This window comes from Arachis ipaensis, chromosome B6 (assembly GCF_059453495.1).
Source record: "Arachis ipaensis isolate K30076 ecotype BB chromosome B6, ASM5945349v1, whole genome shotgun sequence".
Taxonomy (NCBI): Eukaryota; Viridiplantae; Streptophyta; class Magnoliopsida; order Fabales; family Fabaceae; genus Arachis; species Arachis ipaensis.
The window spans coordinates 117,457,183-117,480,776 of record NC_142441.1 but is presented as its reverse complement, the minus strand read 5'-3'; the positions used below and the strand labels follow the sequence as shown (position 1 = coordinate 117,480,776).

Here is a 23,594-nt window from a genome sequence, read left to right as displayed (position 1 = left end):
AATTTTTTTTCTTTATTAATTGTTGTTTAGGAATAGAACACTTGCTAAATTAGTAGTATATGATGACAATGGCATGTGTATATTCAAACGAAAATTATTAAAGATCCCATCACTTCTCATGTCTTCGTGAGACTCGAGTGCAATAATATATTCTAGTTGTTTGATTTCCTAAGGCTTTTTATTTGCCCCATTGGCACCAATTAAAAAATGACACCACAATTCTAATTCCTAATTAATCTACACATATTTAGCTAGAACCCCCACAAATATCTCATCACACTTCTATTCAAACTCTTGAACATTCCTTGTTATATATTTTATCATCATTCTTCAACTAATTAATCAAAGCAGACAACAATCCATATTTGCCATTACCAATATCTTAAATGGGGTTTTTCATTGATTATCCTAAACTCTTGCTTAACTGGTTAACCCCCACAATTAAGTACAAGGATATCAGATCCATTATTAGCAATAATAATAATGATAATCCCCGAGAAGACGAAGAAGAAGAGGAGGAGGAATTGACATTAATGAAGAAGACATGGAAGGAGAGCAAGGCAATGTGGGCTGTGGCATTCCCAGCCATATTCACAAGATTTTCAACGTTTGGGATCAATATAATTAGCCAAGCATTTATTGGTCATGTTGGATCAAAGGAACTAGCTGCCTTTGCACTTGTATTCACTATTGTCGTTAGGTTTGCCAATGGCATTCTGGTAAATATTCACAAAATTTCCACTCTTCATTCCTTTTTTCTTTTTCTTTTTTTTTTATCAATATAATAGATTTAATTAACTTTTAGCTAGCTATCATTAATTTAAAACCTGTTAACTGGAATGCAAAACGAAAAGGTAAATTTTATGAATAGTTTTCTAATCAATACGTAGTTAACAATCACATTTTAATTCTCTTGTAACTCTTTGTTTTTATACCATACATTGTTTATATTTGAACTGAATGTTTATCACTGGATTTTATTTTATTAAAAATCACTTGATTAGTTCAAGTAAAATTTTTTTTAATTCGGGTGTGTATAAGTTTGAGCTTTGTGGGCAACGATTTGTTTCTTTTTGCCCTGACATTTCAAAAGCTTTATTTCAATAGTATGAGCTGACAAATTTTGGGCCGCCAGACTAGTTGTTAGAGTTTAGTGTATGCAAACAAACTTGTTAAAACCAACGAATTGACAATCAACAGTAGTTCAAATGGCATATATCCCCTTTTCTAAACGGAAGATTTTGAATTTGAGCCTCCTCTAATATAACTTAACCAAAAGGAAGAACCAATAAATTTATTGTAAAGTTCACTAAAAATGAGTTTTTATTGAGTTTGAATTTTAAATATTTTTTTTTTATCTGAGTTTCAAATGTTCTTAATTTTAAAAGTTTTATATATTTTTCTGTATTGATTATTAAATGTTGTCTACAATGTTGATTCTCAAAATTTTTTTTAATAAAATGATATTTATTTGTAAATATAATAATTAAAGTTATTGAATTATTTGATATATTTAACTAATAAATAGTGTTGGATATGTGAATTGATAGTTAGGAATGGCGAGTGCACTGTCAACACTTTGTGGACAAGCATACGGTGCAAAACAATACAGCAGAATGGGACTCTTTCTGCAAAAATCATGGATACTTCTCTTTTTAACAGCACTCATACTTGTTCCCATCTTCATCTTCACCACCCCAATCTTGATTCTCTTGCGCCAAGACCAAACCATTGCGCGACTAGCCGGCACCATTTCGCTCTTCTCAATCCCCGTCGTGTTCGCCTTCATTGTTTCCTTTATAACGCAGGCATTCCTGCAATCTCAGAGTAAGAACACCATCATTTCCTTCTTAGCCGTCTTCTCGCTCCTGTTTCATACGCTACTGTCTTGGCTTTTGACGGTGAAGTTGAAGCTGGGGATTCTTGGCGCAATGAGTTCAACATGTTTGGCGTATTGGATTCCCAACATTGGTCAAGTTGTCTACATTACCTGTGGTTGGTGCCCGGAGACATGGAAGGGATTCTCTTTCTTGGCATTCAGAGATCTATGGCCTGTTGCTAAGATTTCTCTTTCTTCTGGTGCTATGTTGTGGTGAGCCTTCTACCTTTCTCTTCCTTCAACTTCAACTCCTCTTTATATTGTTAAACAAAAATATTATTTTTTACATTAAAATTAAAATCAATTACCGTACTAAAATCAGTTACTATTATATATTTTTATATAAATTGACATGTAGTTTAACTTATTTTTAATATGTATTTTATATTTTAATACATATTCTATATTAATAATTAATTTTAGTGTATATTTAATATGATTAATTATTAAATAGAATTAGTTAATTTTCACATCCTAATAAATTTAAAAAAAATAAATAAATTTAAATAAATTTTTTATTCTTATAAAATAACTCTTTTTTAGATTTTATAAAAACTTTTATTTTTTATTTAGTTACGTAAAAATGAAAAAAAAATTGTTCTATTACATTTAGATATGAAAGTTAAATGTAGCATTTAATGGAATACACTAACCGAAAATTGAAATTAACAGTTTTTAATATTTATAGGATTAAAATAAAAATAATAAAAATGTATAGGAATTAAAACAAAAAAACAAATATTTTACATAGAACATAATCACATTTAATATCAAATAAAGCGTTTAAAGGCGAGTAATACTGAGTAACCAAAATATTATAGACTATAAATAAAAATATATAATTAATAATATTTGTATAGAAAAAAGAGTATATAATCACTCTCATAACTTAATTGATATAATTAATTACTTTCTATAACTATCTTCTCTCATTTAATTATACTAAAAGTCAATTTTAAATTTAATATAAACTAAATCTCAAAAAATTCTCCTTCATTATTAGATTCAAAATTCTATAACTTTTTTTTCAAATACAAATTTTAAATTCTGATATTTTTAATCCTAAAAAAAATCTCAAATTGCCTTAATACATTTTATAAAAAATAAAAAAATCTTAAATTTGATTAGTCTCTATTTATTGAAAATCAAAAATTTCTAAAATTATTAGTTTTTGACCTACAAAATAAAATAATAAATAATAAATTAGCACTAATTCATTGATTATAAATATTATGTGTTTAAAATTAAAGATGTTATACATATAAAATTATGAATATTAAATTAAAAAATTTTAACAACTTCTACTATACAACTCATATTTTACATATAGACTATTAGAAAATAAAAAATAAAGAATGAAAAATAAACAAAAATTAAAAATAAATTTTTAAAAGTAATTATTAACCCATCATATTAAAATCAATAAATAAGCATACATATGAATATTAAATAAAAAAATTAAAATAATTAAAATCATGATCCATTTTAAGTGCACATATGAGATAATTTGAAGAATACAATAATACACATAGTTTAAAATTTGGTAATATTAATTATAAAGATTTATTAATTATGGACATCATATATATGAAATTATAGATGTTATTAATATGAAATTATGGATGTTATGTGTATGAAATTATGGATGTTATGAGTAAATTTATCAATTGAATATATTATTTTAAGGATTTGGCATTTTTTTTTAATTCAATTATGGTAAAATTTAAAAACATTGTGTTAACTTGATAGTTACTTATGCAATAACTAAAAAATGATATGTGTGTGGATGTAATAACTAATAAACATTAATTTAATTTTTTGATGTTAGTTGCATGTAATTGTTGATGTTATGTATATAAACTTATGAATAGCATAATCACGAAACTATAAATGATATCTCATACCTCATCAAAGATAGTATGATTTTTCATACTATAAAAAATTACTTGACTGTGAACAATCTCATCGAGTGAGTCTATTTGTTGTTCAACTTCTTCAACTCCTACCGACATAGGCACTGTCCTAAGATCGAATTCAAATGCCATACTATCAAAAAAAAAAAAATTACAATTCACTATAAGAAAAACGTTGAGTACCGTTGGATTTACCGTCGAAAAATATAAAAAAATCTGACGATAAGTTTATTATCGTCGGATTTACCGTTAGAAACAATCGGATGATATAAACCTCACCGGTAAAAGTTTACAGTCGATGATAATTACCGCCATATTCTACAACGGAATATAGTTAGTATGAAAATGGATCGTGTTGGACGTTACCGTCGAAAATTTTCGACGGTAACATTGGCGCCACATTGTTCATTTTCCCGCTATATTACTAACGGATTCATCCGACGGTAATGCCGACAGAAATGGTTTTTTGAAATTTTTTTAAAATAACGTTACCGTTGGAAAATTTTGACGATAATTCCTACGGTAGCATTTTCATTTTTTAAAATTATCTTTTTCCATCTATCTCTAGTGTACCCTGATAATTAACAATAAAAATAGTGCTTCCAACCTGATGTGAAGTATAAAAAATATAAATTACAAATACTGAATGATGGTAACTAAAAATATCTGAAACAGTGCCAACTATTTTACATTTATAGAACTATGTTCACAGTCACTGAAATATATATTACAAATACAATTAGGGTTTTAAAGAAATACATATTACAGAACTATGTTTACATTAACCCTAATCAGATTCATCATCTTCTTCTTCTGGTTCACCATCCTCTTCTTCTAATGTAGTTTCCTAATTATCATCGAACTCGTTTTCCTCTTCTTTGTCGCCATCGACCCCATCGTCTTCTTGAAGATCGTCGTCCTTTGCTGGAAGTTAGTCAGTATCTAGTCTGAGGTCAATGATGTTATCATCCATAATAGCAGACCTAAGGGAGATTGGCTCACCGGTATCAAACACTGTTTTCGAAGGAGTTGGATCATCAATTTGGTAAGGTTTCTAACCCTCTATCATATCATCAGACTCGATGCGACCTTTTGGCTTAATCTTAACCACAACCACCCAATTAGACTTACATGAACCCCGATAAAGCAAATAGTATACCTATCATGTATTTTGAGGTAGTATAAAAGAATCGTAGTGCCTATATTTCCTAGTTATATTAACTTCAGTGATATCATAGTCCTTGTGCTTTCGTGTTTCTTATCGCAAACTCGAATCATACCATTCACATTTAAACATGCGCACCTTGTACGTAGTGTAACAGAAATACTGTAATTCAATTAGTATGTTACTCATTGCAATATTTACAAAGACTTAAACAACTCACATGAGGTAGGATGAAATTTGGTCACAGTTAAGCAACACATGTAGATGTGTGGTATCGACCTCCATCTGCTTTAACTAGTAGTCACCGCTCGCATCTATTGTATCTCCTTCCGACAAAAAGATTCGGTATATTGTTGCACTTGATGAGGATTCTCGCCTCTCATCATTTCTTACAATCTTTCTTCTACGCGACTAAACATGAGACTAAAAATAGAAAAGCAAAATGCAGAAGTTTCCTTAACTATGAATGTTTCGCAGATGCTACCCTCAATCCAAACTCTGTTCTTCACGGTGCCCTTGAATGAATCAATCATCCTCTCAATGGATACATCCATCGAAATTAGACCGGCCCACATAGTATTTCTATGGTAGATGGATTGCTAAATGTATGTTCCATAACGTCAAAAAATGATGGAAGCAATATCCTCTCTAGCTTACAAAGTATGATGGGAATATTCTTATCATGATTGTGAGGTCATTAATGCTAAGTTTCGTAGCACATAACTCCCTAAATAACTCCCTTATTTCTGTGAGGGATTTCCAAATGTTGGTTAGAAGTTCTTTGAACGCGATCGGAAGCAAAGACTCCATGATTACATGATAGTCATGACCATTCAACCCAGCAAGCCTAACCTGTGACACGTTTATACACATGTCCAAATTAGAGGTGTAACCATCAGAAAATCTTAATCCTCTAATTTACCTACAACTACAAACATTTTGCATCTGCTCCTTCGTTAAAGAGAACACCACATTTGGTTTAACCCACCACCTGTTATCAAGTCTCTTTAAGTTTAGATCTGGCCGCCAGCAAATGTCCATCAAATCTAACCTAGCCTTATCGTTGTCCTATGTTCGCTCAACGTCTATTACTATATGCATGATGTTATCAAACACGTTTTTTTAATGTTCATCACATCAAGACAATATCGAACCAAGTTGTCTTTCCAATAAGACAAATTCCAAAATATACTCTGTTTAGTCCAATTATGCTCCCTGCCATATCCCGGAGGTCTCAGACCTACCCCATTATCGATGATCTGTGGGATTCTTCTGACACGCTACCAAACTTGCCTACTATAAAACTTCATAAGTGCCTCTTCTTGTTCAGTTTTTTTTTTAACGAGTCTTCATTGCGCTGAAACAGATGATCCATGTCAAGAAATCTTTGATGGCAATCAAAGCACGAATTCTTACCGCAATTCGTCAACCAAAATGCCTTTGTATCCTCCATACAAATGAGACATACCATTCTACCCTGAGCGGATCAACCTGACAACATGCCGTATGCAAGAAAGTCGTTAATGGTCTACATTAACGCAGCCTGCAGTTGGAAATTTGTCTTCGTCGAGATATCATACATTTGTACACCATGTATCCACAACTCTTGTAACTCATCTACCAAGGACTACAAGAAGGCATCTAATTTTGCCTCTAGATTGCTGGGACCAGGTATGATGCAAGTTAGAAATATGTATGGGTCCTTCATACACATTTCGAGACTCAGGTTATAAGGTCTCACGACTATGGGTCAACAAGAGCACACGTTACAAAAATTGAAATTTGATGCGAACTCGTCAGAGCACAAAGCTAGTCTAACATTCTTGGGCTCGCTCGCAAATGTAGGATAGACCCGATCAAAATGCTTCCAAGTTTCTCCGTGTGACAGATGCATCATGATACCATTGTCTCTCTTGTTACTACTATGCCAGGTCATGTGAAGGGCCGAACTCATCGATGTATACAATTGCTTCAACTTAGGAATTAAAGGCAAGTAGGGCATCCGTTTAAGTGGATTTAATCGATGTTTACCAATCTGTTTTCTCTTGACTTGGAACCTCGGTGATCTACAAAATTTGTATTCATTAAGGCCTGCATCCGTCTTAGTACAACATACAATCATTCAAACAACAATCAATTTTCACCGCATTTAGGCCTAGTTTTTAAACTAGCTTCTTTGTTTTGTAGTAGTTTCGGGGGATGCCACATTATCCTATAGGTACCAATTTGTTGCAAATGGTGGCCCACTTATCAAAAGACTCTTGGATATTATTTGACTTCGACTTAATACTCATCCTTCTAACACACACAGACAACTCCCAATTAACGGATCCCTCGTACAAAGGTTTCGCAACAGCTTCTAACAGATGATGAAATCTCTTTGCTTCTGGCTTAGGCTCTTCTTTAGCCTCTTCCAATTCTGTAACACTTGTTGTATCACACATCATCTTGTTGTATCTCTCTTGGTTAGCTTCCCAAGTCATTTCATCCATGTTTAGGTCTCTCACCACCCGAACTCTCGTTGATTGGCAACTGGACCTATTCAAATTAGAGGCAGACCGGTTATTCCCTTGATCTTCCACTTCTCTGTGTTTCGTCCACATTCAATACCCATCCTTGAACCCGTTATGGTAGAGGTAAAGCGTTATGTCCGTAGGTCCTAACCGCTTAGCAGTCGACACTTTTGACATGGATACCTAGAAATCCCTTCAGACATAAATGGTTCTATGCTGGAAACATGTGTGACAAACGCGTCAACCGCCTCAAAGAAATCGGGTTTTAAACCCCCGGCCATCGTTATTCCTCTCATAAATCTATAGACGATGACTTGGAATCATATCAAAACACACATCCTAGAATTCAACGAACAACAGAAATCATTAACTTTTTTAGAAATTTTGGCAGAGTATCCCCTATAATTAGAATCTCCCGCCGAACACCGTTATTATTTCTGACAAACCAAACACATTTTAAATAATTTAAACGATAATTTGGCAGAATTTCTCCTTAATTCAGCGACATCCATCAAACCATTACAACAATTTTTATATAGGAAACAGCTGCAAGCGTAAATCAATAATATACAGGAATTCAATAAAACATCAAATCCTAACCATTCTAGTGCACAATCCCTTATAACTCCACAATTTTCCAGCAAACAAAGGTTTCGAGAAGGCGTCACTACGCGACCTTCTCCCACTTTCTTCCTAAAACTCTATCCTAGGAAAAGGAAGTCTAACATAAAATTTAAACAATTAATTATATTCAGAGATAGAAAACCAACCTGGAATATTACTGCACAAACAACAAAAAAAGAAAACTCCAACTGAGCTCAAAGAAAATAGCATCTTCCTAATAAAAAGGATTACTTATGAAATTCACAAGATGAAACTAATTCGAAAACTAATTTCAAAGAATAGGTAAAACTCATTATTCTAATCAATTAAAACCTAATTCTTAATCCAACCAAACTAATAAGAGACATGACAAATTTTATTTTTACTTACATTAAATTAACACAACTACCCTAATAACATACTTCATTAAGTAAATTTAACCACTAATTTAATAACAACCCTAATAAAATGTTAAACTCACAAAGTAACATGAAAAAATATAATAACCATACTAACAAACCAATTTAATGATAGTGGCTTTAGTCTTTCTTTAATATCGTGGTGACAGAAGCAGTGGTGACGGTGACGTGAGCAGCAACTGCGGCAGAGGATGTGATGGAGACAGCAGTAGCAATAGATTTGACGAGCACGTGCAACGGCGGTGACAGCGGGTGCTTCAGGTGCGGTGGCGACGTCGGCAACAAGCTCCAGCGGTGGCCACGTGACTGTTGCCCTCGGAGTTGTGAGCAGACGATGAGAGAGAGAGAGAGAGAGAACGGCGTCGAACAAATGAGGGGGACAGGCTTTGCATTTGAATTTAGCGCTAAATTTACCGTCAGATTGATCCGACGGTTATGTCTTTCGTGTGCCTAAAATGCAACGTTTCACTAAACAACATTACCGTCGGATCTACCTGCTGATAAATCCGACAGTAGTGAGCGCGCCAAAATTTCTTTATTTTTCTCCTCAAAATATTACCGTCAACGTTATCGTCAGTACAACATTCCGACGGTAATATTTTAAAGTGATGAATTTATCGCCAAACCCGACGAAAAACTCGCCACTAATATCCAACGGTAAATTCGATGGTACTCAACATTTTTCTTGTAGTGGTTAATTGTGAATTATTTGGCTTAATCCACCCGAAATAAGACTCAAAAAGCTTCAAGAGTATAGCATGCACGTATTGGTTCAATTTATAAAGCACCCTCAATTACAAATCTTATTTCTCTGCCTCTCTGACTAATTGATGCATCAAGCTTTCAATTGCTTCAACCGTGCCTTATTATGCCAATGATAAAATTTCACATTTGATTTTTTTTTCTTGTGAATGAGGTGGAATGAGGTGAATCAATGAAAAGGTGACTGGTTACAAAATAAAATAAATTAAATTAAAATTAATGTCAATTAAAGAATATTATTATGATTAGTCTTTAGTGTAATAATAAATACGAAAATTAAATTATATTAGATATCATTAATATGTGATACATTACGTCCTAATAATTAGGGATATACTATGATTAATATGTGGGAAGAATGAAATCTGTGATAAGTTGTGTGATAAGAGAGTGTGATAAAAATTCAATATATATAATGATGGTATAAATAAACTCAATTTTGAAAAGTTATGGCTGATTATGATTGAAATATTTTGGTTCCTATACATTTTTACACTTCTTTTGTGTTTGTGTGTTTTTTTTTATCACTCTTTGTGTCTATTTCTATCCTATCGTTCTAAACATTTTCTAAGTATTTAACCGGAGTTACTCATGAAAATGTGTATAAAGAGCGTTCCAAAATTAAAAGTTTTGTTATTTACAACAAATAAAAATATAATTAATAGACCTAACATAATTAGTATCTAATTCAAACTCGTTGAAAATATAGTAAAAAAATTTTCGTCCCTAAAAAAATCTCATGATCATCAGCAATTTGCTCCTTGAAAAAGCACCTGCTTTAAATATTTGACAACAGCAAAAGGTACAGATATATAATAATTCTACATTAATTATAGAATACACTTAAAGTGTGGGGCAATCATGACTTAAAAAATGAGAAAATGTCCATTGAATATTACAGAAATAAATCACATTTTCATTTTTGTCTTCTCAAAAATACATGTGACTACGTATATTGAAGATGATATATTTAAGGTTAGAATATAAAATTGAGTATATAAGTAGATTTGGTAGTATTGTAAATTAAAAGAAAGTAAATGTGTGGGAAAGAATAATCGAAGGCATGCATGCTAACTTAAATTATGGTACAATTTACAGTCTCGAGCTGTGGTACAACACAATATTAGTTCTTTTGACAGGTAGCGTGGAAAATGCAGAGGTTGAAATCGATGCTTTATCCATATGGTAATATTTCATTTGCATTTTCACTTTACTACTTCAACATTTTTCCTTCTTATGTATTGACAATAGATTATAACTTGTCCAACTAAATATATTAAAGTTTATTATTTTCAGCCTCAACATCAATGGATGGGAAATGATGATTTCTCTTGGTTTCATGGCTGCAGCCAGGTAATATCATGCATTCAATATGTTATAAACACACAGAGAGAAAAAAATGTGTTTTATCTGATACAACGGTTGATACATATATATACTGATAATAACTACTATAATTACTAATAACTCTACTAAACATTTATCTACTATACTAATCTTCCACTACATACCAACTATATTAACTTAATCTACTAACCATATATTATATTCTAATATCTCTCTCAAATTCAAGTGAAAACTAAGCAGATCGTCTGGAGTTTGGATAATAAATTTCAAAAATTAGTAGGATTATGAGCTTTGGTAAAAATATCAGTTGTCCAGTCCATAGCCCCAATAGCGATTAGACGAATAGCACCAATGAGAAGTTATTGTCATACAAAATGATAGTCATTTTCAATGTGTTCGGTGCGCTCATGAAAGACATCATTATGGGCAATCTGAATCACTTCTATTATCACAATAGAGATCAGTAGAAGAAGGCTAAGTAGCTCTTAAATCTTCAAAAAGCCAATGAATTACAATGATTTCAACAAAAGTGTTAGCCAAAGTACGATATTTTACTTCTATACTTGATCAAACGGTAAAAGTTTATTTCTTGGCACGCCAGGAGATTATAGAGTCATCAAGGAACAAAAAATAACTAGTAGCAGAATGGTAATCAGTGGGATCACCTGGCCAATCATTTTTGAAATATGCTTGAAGGATTAAAGAAGATTGAGCGAAAAAATGAAGACCCTAAAACATAGTACCTTTGATATAGCAAAGAATTCGAAGAACAACACCATAATAAGTAGTCCGTGGTGCTCATAAAAATTGGCTAACAACACGAACAATATAGGCAATATCTAGTTGAGTAACAGGTAGGTAGACAAGTCCACCAACCAACTGTATATAGAGAGTGAGATTATCCAAAGTAGTTCTATCCATAGGAGTAAAGCGAGCATTAGGCTTAAGAGGAGTAGATTTTGTGTGACTATCAATTATCCCAACCCTAGCAAGAAGATTAGATGCATACTTTGCTTGAGAAAGATAGATGTCATCAATTGACGAGATAACTTCAAGATCAAGAAAATAACTAAGAGATCTAAGGTCGCTCATCTCAAAGTGGTGGTGAAGACTTGCTTTAAGATCAATGATACCATCAACGTCATCCCCAGTAATGATCATGTTATCAACATGTAATAGCAGAAGAACAACACCCCTGTCACTCTTGCAAATGAAAAGAGCATTCTCATGAGGACTGCAAGTGAAATCGAAATTGCAGATAGTATTGCTAAACTTTTCAAACTATTCTCGAGGAGCTTGCTTAAGACTATAGAGTGCCTTGCGAATTAGACAAACATTGTTAGCAGAACAAGAATATCCCAAAAGAGATTTTATGTACACCTTCTTGTTCAAGTCATCCTTGAGAAAAACACTTTTCACATCCATCTAACTTAGAGACGATTTGCAAATGGCAGCAGTTGCAAGAAAAGATCGAACAGATGTGAGTCAAAGAATAGGAGCAAAAGTCTCTTCAAAATCGATACTATACTCTTGAGTGCATCCTTGAGCAACTAAACAAGCTTTATATTGATCAATAGAGCTGTCAGAGTGAGTCTTGATTTGTATAACCTTATGCTGCCCACAACTTCCTGATCAGAAGGAGGATCAACTAAGTCCCAAGTGTGTGCTTTATCTAATGTCTAATTTTTTTTTTTTTTTTTTTTTGCATTGCTTGTTGCCAATTTGAATTTGTAGAGGCTTCTTTGTATGACCTAGGTCCATGAATGTGAAGGATAGTAACAAAACAATGATAATTAAGAAGACGTGTAGGTGGATTTCATACCCTAGTACCACAAGTGGACGTAGGAGGAAGGACTATAGGAGCAAGATCATTGTTCGAGTTTGGATCATCAGGAACAGTAAAGCGTGCAAGAATAGGAGGCTCAGGAGGTGAACTTGTTACAATGCCTATATTATCATAACTAGAAAAACGATCAACAATAGAATTAATAAAAAAATGTGAATGGGTAAGAGAAATGGATTGAAAGGAGGACAAATTAAAAAATATGTGATGTTCTCAAAATACAACATGACGTGATATGCAAATTTTGGTGAGAAATAGGATCCCAACAACGATAACCAAGATTCAGTGCCATAATCAAGGAAACAACATTTATAGGCGAATCTGAGGTTCAAGTTTATTATGTTCATGAGATTGAAGGAGAACAAAATAGAGACACAACCAAAGTATTATAAAAATGCTCAAAAGGAGTAATATTATCTAAAACAGAGAAAGTAAGGCGATTGATTATGAAAATTAAATAATATTTTGACAGAAGATCAATCAAACATAATTTTATAGATTTTTTTATTTGAAAACAAACCACGCATGCATTTTGTAAGTTTTGAAAATATAAAAACAAAAAGAAATTAATAAATAAAAACAAAATGAAAATAAAAAATATTTTGCAAACCCCTTAAAGTTCAACCCTTTTTCACCTATAATAGGATTATATTGTAGGAAAGAACTAACTATATATATTCTTATCTTGAAATTTTTATTGTAAAAACTTAAATGCTTAGAAAAAATAAATAAATAGTTATATATATGTAATACACAACAACACTCTGATACAAGAGCCTCGTTTTAATGCTTGAAGTGTGAATTATGAACAAGTCTTTTTTTTTTTTTTGTTTTATCCTAAAGGGAGCCACTCAGATCAAGACGTCTAAAACATCTTTTTTTAAAGATGTTTTTTAGTAATTAAAACTTAACATATATAATCGATTAAATCATGTTATTTTTGTCAAAATTAGGCTAGACAAATTGATGTTAACCGAAAAAATGGTTCCACAAATCTTGAACTGATTTAAATTACTATTATTTTTTTATAAAAAATGACTACAATACCCTTATTATATAAAATAATTAAAATACTCTTATTATATATATTAATTTTAAAAATTCTAAATCCTAATCCTACAATAGAAAAATAATGGACTAAAATTTAGGATTCTCAAAATTAATATATATAATAAAAGTATTTTAGTCATTTTCTATAATAGGGTATTGTAGTCATTTTCTATAAAAAAAATATTAATTTAGACCAGTTCAAGATTTAATTCACCATTTGATCAATTTGTCTAGCCTAATTTTGATAAAAATAACATAATTTAATCGATTATATGTGTTAAATTTTAATTATTAAAAAAAATCTTTATAAAAAGACGTTTTTAGCGTCTTTATCTGAGTGGCTTCTTATCCTAAAATAATTGTAACGTAATTGAACTCCTCCAAATCATTAAATCATTTTAAAATTTGATATTATGTCAAGCATAGAAAGTATACATCTAACAAAGCTAATATATTATTGAAGTGTTCGAGTATCAAATGAGCTTGGAAGAGGGAGCTCGAAAGGTGCAAAATTTTCTATTGTGGTGACGGTGCTTACGTCATTCACCATTGGGTTTCTTCTGTTCATATTTTTCCTATTCTTTCGGGAAAGACTTGCTTACATATTTACATCAAATGAAGATGTGGCAGCTGCAGTTGGAGATTTGTCACCTTTCTTGGCAATCTCTATATTGCTAAACAGCGTTCAACCTGTACTCTCAGGTATTATTTTTAGTATTTCATATGTTTCATATTCATACTAAATTGAAAATTTGTAACATGAAATAATTTATCAAAACTATGCTTTATGTACATATGGACCAGCTCATATTCAGATATGAACAATACGAGGTACTGATATTTTAATATACACTTAATGTTAAATAAGATAGGGGAAAAAATGTGATTTAAGAGAAAGAAAAATTTAGGTATACTGGAATAATGGAATTTTAATTACTTATCATTTTGGTTTATATGATAATTTTGTACCAAAACATGTCTGCAGATATTGTACATTCGTATTTACAATTTTATGTTTTATTTTATTTTTAATATTTTTATTTTAAGATTCCATCAAAGGAACACAATGTAGAGTTGCTTTAGATATTAAAAAAAGATCACACAGTTTAAGAAAATTCAGAAAGTATTATTTTAGACCTTAAAAAGACGACCTAAGAAAAATTTAAAAAAGTATTATTTTAAGTGTCAGAAAAAGACCATTCTAAATAAACTTAGACAAACGTTGTTTTAGGTATCGTAAAAGGAATGAAAAAAATAGTTACTTTAGATATTAAAATAGAATACAATTCAAGAACACTTAAAAAGCATTATTTTAGACAACAGAAAGACAACCTAAAAAAATTTTAAAAAGGTGTTATTTTAAGTGTCAGAAAAAGACAATCTCAAATAAATTTAAATAAGTATTAATTTAAGTATTAGAAAAGATAATACTTCATGCATGTTCTCATGTTAACTAATTGGTACATGAACAACCACCAATCAAATCAAAACACATTACACCTTTAAATTACCCACCTAAATTTTAATATTAGAATAACCATCCACACACCTAGTGAAATGAACATTCGATATATTCATTGTTCACATTATTTAGTATTTTCATTATCTACCTATACTTTTCCTAACTAAAAAGACAACTCGAGAAAATCTTGTAATAAAGTGGTTGCCAAGTGTTTTTTTTTTTTTTTTTTTGGAAATTTTAAGACAATCCTTACTCAACTTTGCTTTTTATTAGTAGAAAATTAAAGGAATGTTTTTCAAGGGTTGCCACAGAAAAAGTTCACTTGATGCAAAAAAGCATTGTCTCAAATCAGATGTAACAGCCATATAATCAATCCTCCAAAAACATTGCGTTTGTCGACAAGTGTTGCCTTTGATCAAAGGCACCATTTTTCATGTTGTAAAGACAAAAAAGATGCTTCCATCCGAATTTGATGTAATGGAACAAAGGAAACTTAGTTAGTAATTGAATATGTAAGTCCTTTTAATTTGGGATGTAATTAGTCTCTAATAATTTGATCAGGAGTAGCGGTTGGAGCAGGTTGGCAAAGCATTGTAGCATATGTAAATATTGGATGTTACTACATCATTGGAATTCCTACAGGAGTTTTACTTGCCCGCATTATCCATTTGCAAGTTAAGGCAAGTCGTTCTCGTTTTATTTTTTTTCTTGAAAAAAGAAAATCAAAATTCAAAATTTAAATTCTTACATATATAGGTTACTCTTTATTTGAATTTCTTATGAGTTTATCATCCAATTTCTTTGATCTGTTATAGGGGATTTGGATTGGAATGTTGTTTGGGACGTTCGTTCAGACCATAGTGCTAACTATATTCACTTACAAAACTGATTGGGACGAGCAGGTATTCTTTTAAATTACAAAACTTCCACCAATATTATTTTTGTTTGATGAAGATATCAAATAATGGATGTTACCTTGCAGGTAATCAAAGCACGTAATCGTGTAAATAGATGGTCTACGTTGGACAATGATCAAGAAACAATTACATATACATTCGACAAGTAGTTTAGGGGTGCTCAATTTTGATAATTATAGTCCTAGTTGTTTTATTCAGATAAACTTCTTGTAAAGTAAAAAAAAAAATATATATATATATATATATTTAAAGCGAGAATGTAATATTTTAATAATTTTTAAATTAAGATAGTAAGATGGATTATTGAAGTTATAAATTTTCTCATTTAAATTTTTATTTTATTTTATTCGTATTTAAATTTTGAAGGCCCAAGAATGCACGTAGAGTAATTGCATGAACCAACGAGTCTCAAAAATTACATAAAAAGGTAACTACATAAGCATTTCTCAATTTTGAGTCTTACAAATGAGATTTTAAGTTAAATCTTTTGTATTTATATTAAGGTGGAAACTCAGGTGTAGTCGATTTCACGTGAAGTTGATAACTGAAAGCCGTTAGATGAAAATTTAGTCAAATCAGTCAAATCATCTAACGGTTTTTAGCTATTAACTTCACGTGAAGTCGACTGCACGTCTGCACCTGAGTTTCCACCTTATATTAAAACCAATTAGAGATGCATGCATTATTTAGTAACATGACGTTGTCAATAGCAGGATTTTATGTATAGTAAAAAAAGATTATAGTGATTTCTAACCAATCCTCTTACAAATACGGGGTTGGCTATCCACTATGTCATGTTTGAGTGTTGTTGGAAGTTATACGGAGGGAGTGACATCAGAAAGAGCGTCGGCCGAAGAGAGTCGGAGGCGAACGGAGAAGGAGAAGATGGAGAGCGCTGATGCTGACAGATGGTGAAGGCCCACTTCCAATGGGAGGAGGAGATGACAACCAAGAGTTCGCAAAAGGAGAAATTGAGGAGGCGCCGTAGTCCGAAAAGATGCAACTACTAGCATCAACTCAGCCATTGAGCAAGCCATCGGGGAGGGAGGGAGAGAGGAGAGAGAGAGGGTTTGGGTTGTTTGGAAAATTGTAAAAATTGTAAAACACAACTGTTTTGGAAACTCTTGGAATTTGCACGGATGATCTTATCATAGTTAACTAATTTAGTATATTAAACTCTTGTTAAAGGCAGGATTAGTGTTTATTGTTTAACCATAATGACTCAATATAATTCTTTCAATAACCTTCAGATATGTCATAGAAGATTGGCTAAAAATCACCTAAAATAAATGTCAATAGCAAGCATTCTTAGCAATTTTTTACGGTATTAAATTATACATAGTAGTAAATAAAGCAAAATCGAGATCAAGCAAGCAATTGAAGAATCATAGACACAGAAGGAATACGTTGTGTAAAACATAGTAATTGTTGAGAACGGAAATTTCTGAACACCTGTGTTTCTACTTTTTAAGGCTTTATAAATTATAATATATATCTGCTTAATTCTTAATTCATAAAAAGATTAATCTGATATTTTGCTATCTCACTTAAACTTTAATTTTCAAGATTTTTACAACTGTACATCTAAAATGGCAATGCCCTTTGGGAAAACAAAAGAGAGAGAGATAAATGTTAAAAAGTAAATTTAAAAAAAAAAAGAACATAGTAAATCATCATCTCAACATGTTGTAAGCAGGTAAATCTTTGACACTGAAGATGTCGTCAAGAGCAAGCTCCCTCTCTAACTGCGTTCTCGTGGACTTCAAAACATCCTAATCAAAATGAAAAGACAGATGAATGCATGAGAAGAATATCAAAGCAAAAGTTAAAACCAAAAAATATAATAATTAAGCTTTGGACATAAACAAAGTTAATGAAATATTACATTGAATTCCATATAAGTAGCACGCTTTGCTAGCCATTGAGCATCCATCATTTGAAAGGCAACACAATAAAGCATATCAAATGCCATTTCATCCTCCTCAAGAAGTTTTAGGAAGCGGATTCCTGATGAAGACGATGGAGACCCTGCAAGGAAAATATTTCTTCAGATAACATTACATATCAACACCAAGTACAATTAAGGAAAACCCTATACAATACTAAAATCCCTGAAGGCTTTATAAATGAATCAATAAATCTTTCAAAGGTGGCATGGTAAAATAAGATTTCATATCAAGTTAGATACAACCACATCAGAAAAACTAGCTATTGGAGAAACCAAGGCTTTGTAACCCAGAATTCCCAGGAATCCCACTTTCGATGTGATACTCAAGTCTCATCTTGTGATTGGATCCTAAAACCTTACATCCATAAAAGTAAACCCATTGTTTTTTTTTTTTTATTTTGGCACAAACAATACATACATTCTTCAATGGAGAATTTATGTTACCTGCTTGTAGATCCAACATCTGCACCAACATAAAAGAAATATTGATTCCAGCCACGGCAAATGGATATTCCCACTCTGCTCTGACTCCGTCTTTTTTATGCAATAGTCTCTGAAATGATTCCTATGACAGTGGCAAGGAAAGATGTACTTGACTAACAAGAATCACACTGCTTATAAAGTATGTAACACAATAGTAGTCCTACTGTGCTTGCACAAACAAGTGAAGATGCAGAAAGTCATTTTTAAACATGCACAGTGAACTGCTTATGTTGTTCTCATTGAAAGTGTTCTGTTTAGAGGAAAATGCAATCATTGTTAAGGCCATTATATATGGGAAGAGATTGTGTTTACTGGCTTTCTTTGGTTATCTTTAAGTGCATTTTTGTTAAGCGAGTTTCAGATTCATTTTATGAGATAGAAGAATGAACAATTATATTGAATTTGCTCTAATATAACAGCCTCATTATTTTCCTCCTTAACTTGAATGAATATCATTTGTCTATCCAGAAAACAAATAGAGGTTTGAGGTAATATAATAGAGCTGAATCTAAACAATAATAAGCTTTCATATAATAGCTTATCTTTGTTTTCACACTGGATCAAGTTTTGTGCTCATTTTCACAAGACAGTCAAACGTGTAAATAAGAGACCATGAATCACTCCTAACAAAAATGGCAGGGTGGGGTGGCGGGGGAAAATTTTGAAATGGAGCAGAGAAGTCCATAGAAAGGTCAAATAAATATTTAAAGGAGAACCGAATTGATAATGTATTATAGTTTACCAATCAAGCAAGGACAATGTGTTGATGAATGCAAAAAGGAAAATACAGTAGAAGAACTTACAGGGTACTTCAGGGCAAAAAAGATGAGATTCTCTAATGATACAAATCCTCCACCCCTGCAGACCATGGTTAAATAGTATACAGTCAGTTATTCATAATACAAAACTAATATTAACAACAAAAACAAAACCTTATTTCACTAAGTGAGGTCGGCTACATGAATCAAAGTCGAAGGACACTATTGCATAATAAATTAATGGATAAAACAGTGACTGTAGAAGAAACATTGATAGCAAGGAAACTTTTGTTGGAGATGTGACAGATTTGGGAACTATCAATACATATAAGATGTGCAGAATATTCTCAGGCACCTTCCATTATGAAGCAAATAAAGTCTAAATCGCCTTTCACATAAAAATAAACAAATAAAGTCTAAATGGCGTCAAATAACCGCTGAATAATATTTTACCGATACTCATCCCACCCCCCTCCCCCAAAGCTCCATTTCCCAATGTACAATGTATTGCTTTGATCACACACCTAAAATCTGTTGAAGGGTCTGAGCCTTGCCATCCCATGTCCTTCCAAAGCTCTGATTTAAGTGAAGGAAGCTCCCTGTCAGGGTAAGCCAATTTCCATAATTGTTTAAGTGCATCCTGAAACAAGGAAAAAAATGAAATCCTAATCTCAATAAAAAAAGTTTATGTTTTTCTTTTTTCATTATTGGTGGGGGGGAGATACAAGAAGCAATCATTCAAGACAGAAAGAAGAACTACTGACATTCATTATATTTGTTTCTATTTATACCATAGATTCTCTAAAATAATGTGCACTAGGTATCAATGTACTAACATAGACATGCAACAAAGAACCGGATAGTAATTTTCTTTGCAACCTATTGGTTAATCCAATAAGGCAACTCAATTTAAAATATTTCTATTTCTCCCTAAACATTTCCTTATTAACATGAATTTGCACGTCAAGTAGTTATTGTCACCACATTGCAGATCAACAACATTAAGACCGTTTATTAAGTAAGCCATGCAAAGCAAACTTGAGCAGTAGCATAAAAGTGAAGATTGGATCAGAACAAGAGAAAAAATTGGACATGATAAAATGCGGGGTATAGTAGCGAATTTCAGAATATTGATTTGAAAATTACAAAACTTGAATTAACCACATACTTGGTGCTCTGTTTTGGAACCATCAAAGGGCACTTCAAGCCGGTGCCTCAAATTTCTGAGTCTTTCTTCCTACAAAAGAAATAAATAACAAAGAACAATAAGCAACAGATTACATAACAAATAATATATAAACTACAAACAATAGATAAAATTCTACAAAATGCAATAAGATGTCATTCTTCAACATATACTAATATAAAAGATAGGCACACTCCAAAAATAAGACAGTGAAGGAATCAAAATACTGATGAATTATAAGTTTGAATATATTTATTAAGGCTTGCTTTTATCATGTGAAAAATTTACATTAATATTTCAACAAAATACACATAATCAGTTCTAAATAAACATCCACTGCCCGCCTATGTCTTTACAAACAATACCTCGGACATTCAAGACACTGAGTTGCAATATCAAATTAACTCCAGTGATGAGACCATACAAGCATATACAATGACAATCTTTTCATATTAGATTGAGTCAGCTACATATACTGACAAAATTGTGCTATCTTAATTATCCTGCAGCTTCTTCACTTACTGAACCTCCTAATTGATGTGCAGTTGTGCACCCTTTAGTTCTCAAATGACAACAGTCGGCTAAGTTGGGGTTGGTGGGCATTGATTCAAAAGGCATGATAAAAAACGTCTGTTAAATTCATAGTTTATCAATTGAATTTTCACCTAGGATTCCAAAATATGTGGGGTTTAGAGAGAATATTCAAAAGCAAAAGCATTTGAATCTATTTGCCAAAGGATCAAGGTCTTGATCACTTGATTTACAAAACGATAAGTACATGATAATTCAAAATACAATAACACTACATATACCTGCAGAGAGCTAAGAGAAAGAGGATGCATCCTATTGTTTGGCCCATTTAGAGCAGTAGAAGGTAAAGATAGAATACGCCCAATAAGTGATCCAGATCCTAGTACAATGTTAGCTGCAAATGCAATATGAATAATTAGTTACAGATCACTAAATCATTTGTGCACTAGAAAAGCTCATTTTTACAGAAAGCATGCATACAACCGAATGTCTACCATTTCATAGTAAAGCTTCATATGTTTTCCCCAAGCACTAAAATGGGGCTATTAGAAATATAAAAAGATAAATCATCATAATCCTATAAAAATAGGAAAATAATAAAATAATAAAGAAAACCATAGATTTTTTATTCTTTGCTTTATAAGATTTCAAACTCAAGTAATGCTACACAACCACTACGTGCCTCCAAACTCCATTCCTAGCCTATTATCAGTCACCCTCCTCAATTCAGTCAATTAAATCTTCTAATTATAATAGAAATTTGGAGTTAAAAATAATTGTATAAACTGCTACTATAAATATTAGGACTTTTAAGGGGGAAAAGGATGTTCATTGCCTTTATTTTTACTCGATTCCCAACAAAAGCAAGGGATTTTAATCCCGTTTAACCAGAAGTGGTGCAAAATTATGTCCAGAAAAATCTAGGATAGAACTCATGAACTATGAACACAAGAAAAATATGCCATCATAAATGCAGGGTTTCCTACGGTAAAAAGGGCAAAAAAGGGGAGAATAAAGGGCAAAAAATAATATGGTAAAAAGGATGTGTCCTTCGGCATATAAAGGGAGAATAAGCTATTTGCCTAATTGGAGAAGATAACTAAAACAACAAATTACTTATTAACAAAAAAGCCAGTGACAAACAGTCAATTATTGCGATTCTTGCTAACCAATGTGAAACAACAAACCACTTCATTATTCATATCATGGAGACTTAGCTGTAACTATGAGGGAAGTCAAAACTAAATCATACACATACCAAACCACTGTGCCCACTGCGCAATAAGGTTCGAAAATAAGAATGTCCAATGAAACTGTGCTTTCTTCCTCTCATCATCCCAAGTATCATCAAGTTCATTTGTCTGTATAAGATTAAAAAAAATCACAATTTAAGAACAGATTAAACAAATGAATTTAGAATAAAAACCAAACCAAAACAGATAACCACAAAGAATCTCTTACCCTCCTACTACCATATGATTCATCGTCGCCCAGTAAGGGCTCACTCAAATTATCCAATCCCGAACTCTCGTAGTGCGCCCTGCTTCTATCACCAACATCCCCATGATGGAGCCTTCTTCTCAGTGTTCTTGATGACATCAATATGACTCTTTATAATTGGCTAGCCTATCAGCCAAAAACAGAACCTTTTCTAAGAAACCAGCAAAGCTCAAGACCATAATCATCAATATACCAAATATTAAATAAGACCCAAAACAAAAGCAAATATTTTTTATTGATCACTCAGCTGCTGAGCATTACTATGATCCATCAAGCACCAAAACATTCCCTCATTCCCTCTAATTTTGCTAACCCTAGATGAAAAGCTTATCAAATTGATCAACTAAATCGACAGTAAAAACAACATAATGAACCAAAATTGAGCTGATACTTCAATACGGGGCACAAGTGCACAACAACGATGGAAACAAACACGATAAACACACACACATACATGAATTAAGATAAGCAATTTCATATACCCTAAAGAGGAAAGATGAAAAGTTTACTATTTGAATTTTTTTTTTTCTTAAAGAAAAATGGGCTCCTTTTGCTTCCTCAGCTGATGCCGAATCGAATAATGTAGGATGCGGATTAACAGAAATTGGGGGCGAAGGGTTCTTACTATTTGTACCTTAATTTCACGGAGGGAAAGGAATCCTCGTACGTAAATGCAAAACAACCTAAGAAACCGGAAGGGTTTATAAATTTCAAAGAACTAATATTGCTTATATCCAATTGCTATTGCTTTTCGTGCTTGTTAAGGAAAATTTTGGAAAAAAAAAAAGAATGAAGAAAATAATAAAATAATTGAGAGAGAAGGAAAGAATCGAAGTTTTGGTGTGTTACCGAATCAAGAGAGTAGCCACAGCTGAAACGCGTTCTGGTCTGGGTGTGCAAGCTCTTGACTTGTTTTTTGGGTAGATGGCAACCAACTGACCAAGGAAAGCAAGGAAAACGAACATAAATTATTCTTATTAATTTTTCATATTTATACATTTTATTATTATATTTTTTTTATTTTTTAAATAAAAAATAAAAATAAATTAAAGTTTTATAATACGTTCTAATTTATCACTATTTATACTCCGACCCAAAAATACAGCTAAGCCCAAAAAGAACAGAAGCCCACCCAATAAAAATGGCCTCATCCACTCCTATGAGGTCGGGTACGACGATAGCAGTTCAACCTTATTTATCTGAATAAACAACGAACTCTTAAAATATTTTTCACTTATCTCGAAGGGAAATCTTAACAACTTCCTTAAAAAAAGAGAACAGTTATCCACCACTTACGGTAGAACTACTCCAAAAA

At 32.1% G+C, this 23,594-nt stretch overlaps 2 protein-coding genes across 3 annotated transcripts; one reads left to right on the top strand and one right to left on the bottom strand.

Annotated features, from left to right (window-relative positions):
- Positions 1 to 506: 506 nt before the first annotated feature.
- Positions 507 to 16,022, top strand: LOC107647187 (protein DETOXIFICATION 21-like). The gene is made up of 8 exons (XM_088490890.1): positions 507 to 719; positions 1,551 to 2,092; positions 10,353 to 10,439; positions 10,551 to 10,607; positions 13,958 to 14,196; positions 15,518 to 15,636; positions 15,772 to 15,858; positions 15,939 to 16,022. Exons 1-8 carry the CDS (start codon positions 534 to 536, stop codon positions 16,020 to 16,022), a joined length of 1,401 nt encoding a protein of 466 aa, XP_088347016.1. The 5' UTR covers positions 507 to 533.
- A 1,292-nt stretch (positions 16,023 to 17,314) lies between these two features.
- LOC107604777 (ELMO/CED-12 family protein) lies at positions 17,315 to 23,244 on the bottom strand. 2 transcript variants are annotated; one of them, XM_016306466.3, is made up of 11 exons: positions 23,129 to 23,244; positions 22,914 to 22,962; positions 22,241 to 22,405; positions 22,038 to 22,140; positions 21,061 to 21,173; positions 20,231 to 20,299; positions 19,587 to 19,702; positions 19,108 to 19,162; positions 18,266 to 18,386; positions 17,759 to 17,901; positions 17,315 to 17,645 (listed from the first exon to the last, which is right to left on the bottom strand). In XM_016306466.3, the coding sequence occupies exons 3-11, from the start codon at positions 22,376 to 22,378 to the stop codon at positions 17,547 to 17,549; spliced, it is 957 nt and encodes a 318-aa protein (XP_016161952.1). In that variant the 5' UTR covers positions 22,379 to 22,405; positions 22,914 to 22,962; positions 23,129 to 23,244; the 3' UTR covers positions 17,315 to 17,546. The 2 variants fall into 2 exon arrangements, with proteins under 2 accessions (XP_016161952.1, XP_016161951.1); XM_016306465.3 differs by lacking the exon at positions 22,914 to 22,962.
- Between the last annotated feature and the right edge of the window lie 350 nt (positions 23,245 to 23,594).

Bases quoted from the DNA above. Each gene is read 5' to 3' on its own strand.
- LOC107647187 (XM_088490890.1), top strand. From the start codon at position 534: ATGAAGAAGACATGGAAGGAGAGCAAGGCAATGTGGGCTGTGGCATTC. The intron at 10,608-13,957 runs GTAATATCATGC...ATATTATTGAAG, and splicing joins GGTTTCATGGCTGCAGCCAG to TGTTCGAGTATCAAATGAGC. The intron at 15,859-15,938 runs GTATTCTTTTAA...GTTACCTTGCAG, and splicing joins AAACTGATTGGGACGAGCAG to GTAATCAAAGCACGTAATCG.
- LOC107604777 (XM_016306466.3), bottom strand. From the start codon at position 22,378: ATGTCATCAAGAACACTGAGAAGAAGGCTCCATCATGGGGATGTTGGT. The intron at 20,300-21,060 runs GTATATGTAGTG...TTTCTTTTGTAG, and splicing joins TTTCTCTTAGCTCTCTGCAG to GAAGAAAGACTCAGAAATTT. The intron at 17,646-17,758 runs GTAATATTTCAT...CATTTTGATTAG, and splicing joins CTACTTATATGGAATTCAAT to GATGTTTTGAAGTCCACGAG.